The sequence below is a fragment of the Otolemur garnettii genome, unplaced genomic scaffold, assembly GCF_000181295.1.
Source record: "Otolemur garnettii isolate 467f Iridium unplaced genomic scaffold, OtoGar3 scaffold00047, whole genome shotgun sequence".
Lineage (NCBI taxonomy): Eukaryota > Metazoa > Chordata > Mammalia > Primates > Galagidae > Otolemur > Otolemur garnettii.
In genome coordinates, this window is record NW_003852442.1 from 6,418,979 (window position 1) to 6,424,978 (window position 6,000).

Consider the following 6,000-nt stretch of genomic DNA (forward strand, 5'->3'; position numbering starts at 1 on the left):
TTGGTTTCTCATCTTTGTCTCTGTCTTTCTCTTTTATGCCTTGTTACGTGTCTCTGTGACTCTCTCCCAAATGTAAAAGGCTCCAGGTATGAGGCACCCCCATTGGGTTTTCCCACAAGTCTTCTACTTAGAAGTTTATGATCCTACTACTTAGAAGTCAGGCTCCCAGTGTTAGTTTCTCATCCCCCAAACAGAGATATTAATACTGTTCTGCTGAGCTGCCATTAGGAGGAAATGGAATGAAGGGTACACAGCAGGCAACTCAGCTTCTGGCTCACAGAAACTGTTCCATAAACGTTTGTTCCATCCTTTGTCTCCCATTCACTACCCACTGGTGACATATTAGGATCTGCCAATCTGGTGCCTTCCTTCTGGTGTGGCCTGCCCTCGGCCCATTCTCAGATCAGCCAATGGAACCACGACTGGCTGGAACTATTTTTCATCCAATTGGTCTCTTTCCAGTAGTTTCATGTAAGCTCTCGCTGTAAATCACCCCGGGAAGATAAATGTCCCCAATCCATTAGTGCTTTCCTACCACAAGCCCATTTGAGCCACAAACCAGACAAGGCTTGTTAATGGCCACTTAAATACATTCCTGCAGCCCAAGCTGGAGACCCTCCACCAGCCTCCAATCCCATAGTCCCTGTCCAAGAGACGCTCCATTGTGACAAGACTGATGGTAGCAAAGGCACAGATCGGACCCTTATCCATCAGGGCAGAGTCGCACACCTTGGTTTGCCTAAGACAGCTCCAGCTTGCTCCTGCTATCCGAGAATAATTATCAACAGTGCCCCTTTCACTTTCAAAAGAGTTCCAGTTTGAATGATAAATTATGTGTGGTATCTATGGCAACCATGAACAATAGTTTAGCTAGCAGCTACTATCATTTATTGACAACTTATTAAACGTCAGGCATTATCATAAAGGTCTTCACATACTGGAGCTCACTTAAACTTTGTTAATACACTGTATCTCATTTAAACTTCATTACGATGCTATTATCATGTCCATTTTACAGACCAGGAAACTGAAGTTCATGAACATATTCTTAACAACATGGTCAACCAGAGGGCATTGTTTGTGCCTCGCCCAGATGCCTCTGCTTGAGAGGTTCCATGTCCCCAATTAGGAAGCAGCCCAGAGCCAATGACACAGATGCCTCCCTCTGCTCTTTGCTCCAAGGGGAGACTGACTCTGTGGTGGGGTTCAGCTGGAACCTCATCCTTGCCAGCTCCTTCCTCAGTCCTCACCCACTTCCCTTGCTCCCGTAGCCCTGAGAACATCTCTTCAATACACCACTTGGAAAAGGATCCCAGGCTCAGTCTTTAAGGAGTCAGATTTAAGACATTCAGTTAGCAAGTAGCAGAGCTGGGATTCACATCTAAGAAAGTCTGACTCTTAAGCACTCAGCCTGTATGACACAGTATGACCTATATCGCATGATTTAAAGGATGGCTTTCAGGTTGTCAAGTCCCTGAGACGCATATGTCAGGTGGGTCTAGATGTGACAATAGCAACAACAACAATGTTAAGAACTACTACAGTTTATTGAATACTGACAAAAGCCAGTCTTTGTATTGCACCCGACCCTCTGAGCATGACTATGAATTGCATTTTATTATTCTCATTTTGCAAGCGAAGCACAGGAAACTTGGAGAACTTGAGATGTGTCCCCACTGAGGTCACATGATGGGAAGAGGTGAGGCTTAAGTTTACATCCAAGCCCATCTTTCTTCAAAGGCCGCATACTTTTTCAGTCTTGGCCACTTAACCCTCTTGCTGCATGAATTATTCATCGACCGACTGGGGAAACAGGTCTGCCATCCAAGCTGATGTTCTTAAAACAATTTAGACAGAAGACTCTGCAACCCCCAATCCCAGCCAGAGCTCTTTCTGAGCTGCGTTTGACCAAAATGTCTCCACTTGGGGGGGGAAAGTCAGATTACTCGGAGAATAGCTATGAAATCTGCTCGTATGCCAGACATAAAAAGTGAAAAGGAACCATAGTCACTAAGGAAAGGAGAGAGAGCAAGTAGACATGCCAGAGATTCAGAGGAGAAAATCACATTTCTGTGGCTTTTCCACCAAGGGAGACAAAATAGAATAAAAGATAAACAGCAATCTTTGGGGGAGGGGCAGATTCAAATCCTAACTCTACTATTGTGCGATATTTTTGACAAACGATTCAATGTCTCCAAGCCACAAATCTCCTCTTCTGCAATACAGGAAAAATACCTATCCCATTGGACCAGGGATGAGAGAAGAGAAATGAGGTAAAATATAGTATCTATATATCTTCTTCCCTCTCCTGTTTTCACACAAAATTTATAGAGTAACCAAGTTAAACTCTCATTCCAGATCTGACTAATACTAGTTCAGATGACCTGTGCTTTATTCCCCAGCCAAAAAAAAAAAAAAAAATCCTATTTGATGATAAAAGGGTTTCTATTGAAAATACAGAGCACATAAAAGGGGGACCTTCATCCAGGAAGCCATTTGCTGATTCATAAAAATACAGAATGAGTCATCTTGGATCCCAAGGCTAAAACTTTCAATCAATGGGCTTCTCTGGCCAGCCAATCCTAGCCCGGTGGAGAAGGAAGGGCCCAGCGGGCCATCTTTACAAGCCTGTTCCAATCCTCCCTTGCAAAACCGATTAACTCTGCTTCCAGCTTGCTGAAAGAAAAATCAATCTGGGCCCTTTGCAACACTGTATTCCAAATACACCCCTGTGCCTGGCTGGCTTTGTGAACAGCTGGAGTCAGGGATCTGTAGTGATTCTTCCCTGTGTATATGGGGGTGTGTGTGTGTGTGTGTGTGTACACGCAGCTCCACTGAAGGACCAGCTTCTGTGTCTGGCTTTGAAAAATCAATCTCCTGGCCTTCATCCTGACATTTATCATTTCAAAACGTATCAGTTCCTCCCAGTAATTATGCAGTTAGCATAAGAGTGGAGAACACAGACATTTCTACTACAGAGGATGCTCTTTCCTTTAAAAAGTAGCTTCATAGAGTCTCCTAGAATCAATCTTCAGTTTGAAGGGAAGGTCATATATTACTTACACATACACTTATAAATTTTATATATGTCCATGTATACACACATATATGTGCATATAGATATATTATGTTTTGGTGAAGTCGTTAAGGAAGGAGAGTTGTAAACACAATGGGTCATTGTACTAACCACAAGCTCTTCCACCAGCAAGTGAATAAAAATAATGACCCCCCAGGCTCCTCCAAGCTCTTCCCTCAATCCATACATTCAGCGAGAACTTACTTAGGGCACAGTGGGCCCAGTACTGGGCGAGGCTTTGGGGGTTTATGAGTGAAAGGGCAGAAATGAGCTTTGCACTCTGGGATCCATCAGCTGGGTTCAGTAAGAGTTAACAGAAAGAACTCCTCCAGTTTACAAAAGCCTCTTACCCCAAATCCTTCATAGAGACCCAGACATGGCCACCTGCAAATTGGAGGAGGGAGCCGAGATCGTGCCCACTTCCCCCACCAGCTTCCTTTTCATCTGGCAAAAGGAGCCTAAATGCTCTCAAGGTGGCCAAGGGGAGGAGAATTTCCTCACATTTCTGCTGTCTCTAGATCACGTCCAGACTCTGCGTTTCTGATCTGAGCTGGGCGCTGTTTTAGGGACCAGAGATGGGAGGAGAAAGGATCTTCACACCAGAATATCAGCAAGCTAAGTTCCCCTTGTAAGTTTCACAAGCAGAACAGTGCTGGGGTTCAGGGACCCTCTCCCGAGTCAGCCCTCCCCAGAACTCCAGGAAATTGACCATATAGTGGCCACACACGGAGAGGCTTAAACGCTCCAGGGGAATCCCAGGGGAACAGGGCTGTGGACAAGTCCCCCCTCTTCTATCCATGGCTAGGAGAAATGGGGGGATAGAAGGCATCTTAGAGAACAGAGCTCTTTCTGAGAAAGGAGCGGGAGTTCGAAGGAGATTGTGGATCAGGGTTTTGTCCCCTCTAGAAGAAGCACAGAAGAGGCCAGTGAGGGAGGGAGGGAGCAGGGCGGCAGCCCCGACCTCACCCCTTGCCAGGCTGGTACCCAACCCTCTCGCTTCCCAGTTCCTCCCTCTGTAGGAGGCCACAGCGTGCAGGCGGTGGGACCCAGCAGCGCAGCCTGTCCCAGCCCCATCAGGACAACAGCACAGAGGTTAAAAAGATCCAGTATCCAATCCCCGGCCATGCCGCTCAGTGGCAGCTGAGTGATCTTGGGCAAAACGCTCATTCTCTCTGAGCGGTGGTTTTCTCTCTTGTAACGGGGGATCATGACGGTACCTAACTCATTAGGTCTCAGGAAGTGTTTAAGAAAACCGCACACCTAAAAGTCTAAAAACGGCGGCCGATACACTGGCAGCCTGCGGTTAATTTAATGACAGTAACTCTGATGGTTGTAACTGTTAACCATCAAACTCGCGGTACTGGCGGCTGTGCTGTCGTACGCGAAGGAGAACTCCGGAGCGCGATCTTCCGGACCTGGAGCGCGTGCACCACCTTCCTCCCCGAGCGCACATTCCCCTCCGGTCACCCCTTGCTAGATCTGGCTTGGGGAAGGGGCAAGTCCACCTCTCAGCATCCTCCGCACCCTGCCTGGCCGCAGGCCGCCTGGAGGCTCCGAGACCCGGCTCAGGGCGCGGAGGGAACACCCACGGAGCCTGTCACAGGGCGGCGACCCCGCTGGGGCTCTCCCACCCCCTCCCCCGAGCGCCCAGCGCGCAAAGAGAGAATCGAGAAAGGTACGGATACTGGACCAGGCTTTGACGCGGATCTTGAGCTCGCCGTCCTGCGGCTCCGGCATGGCCCTCCTGGTGAGCCGCAGCTTGTTGAGCCCCCCGAAGCCGGCCAGCACCACAGCGCGCATCTCTTGGGTGTCCCCCAGGCGGTGCGAGCCGTCTCCGCCGCCGCCCTCGGCCGGCTCCTTGCTAGTCTCTTTCTCGATCATTTGCTCGGTCTCTTCCGCCTTCTCCACTCCTTCCTTGGCCATGGCGCACCGGGGCGCGGGGCGCACGGGCTGCGGCGGCTGCGGCGCGGGGTTTCGGGGATCCTTTCGGGCGGGCTTCTCCTGTTGAATGTGGGATGCTTGGCTGTGCAATGGCTGCAGCCTCTGAGAGCCGCGAGCCGTGGCGCCGCGGTCCACAGTCTCCGCCGTAATCCTCGCAAGAGCCGAGCCCTCCGTCCGCCTTCCTTGCGCCCCCAACCTCCGGTCCCTGCTGTAACGAAGCCTCACTCCGATCCCGGAAGCAGTCTCCAATTAGGCTCTTGATCGAAGCCCTAAAAGCTTGGTTTGCCCAAGACCTGTGAGTAAAACACGCACGGAAAGACTACATTGTCTTCGGAAGTGGGCGCAGTACTTGGTTATATACGGCGCAGGCTCGGAAGCCTTGAAATGGACAGAGATGAATGTCTGGGCCTGGAGGATGCCTCCCCGCTACACGGTTGCCTCCTCTCCCACGGATCTGCAGGGGTGGGCGGGATAGCCGGGAAACTGGGCTATTTCCTAAACCGCTGGATCTGGGTGGAGGGTCGGAGAGACTGGGAAGCAAATAGCCAGAAGTCCCACTGCGTGCCCCAACCGTCCCATCCCGAGTCTTTTCATTGGGAACCTGCAGCGGCAGCCAAGACGCTCCTTCCCAGGCACCACCAGGGTCTTTCTTACGATGGCTAATTATCAGCACTTGTACCGTCTCCAGAAAAGGCTCCTGCATCAGAAAAGGGTCCTGTCCTTGTTCCAAGCCCCTAGAAAATTAATGTATACCTGCTCCCCTACACACACACACACACACACACACACGAGTAATAACTGGCTTTTTGCTTTGTTTTTGCTATCAGACACGTTGGGGAAAAAGTGCTCCTAGAAAAACTTGGAATTTCTAGAAAAACATACGAGGGAGGTAGTGGTTTGCCTTGTGGCAGTTTAAAGGAAGAGATGCAGCAGCGTTAGGATCCTCAGTGACTCATTCAACCTTCCAGAGCCTCAACATTCTC

General features: G+C 49.7%; 1 protein-coding gene across 1 annotated transcript in view; it reads right to left on the minus strand.

The window, feature by feature from the left end:
* VAT1L (vesicle amine transport 1 like) overlaps positions 1–5,102 on the minus strand; it is a 150,574-nt gene extending 145,472 nt beyond the window's left edge. The window contains exon 1 of the mRNA XM_003791311.3: positions 4,767–5,102. Coding sequence (XP_003791359.1) covers positions 4,767–4,999 — 233 coding nt within the window. The 5' untranslated portion in view covers positions 5,000–5,102. The remainder of the gene's footprint in view (positions 1–4,766) is intronic.
* Between the last annotated feature and the right edge of the window lie 898 nt (positions 5,103–6,000).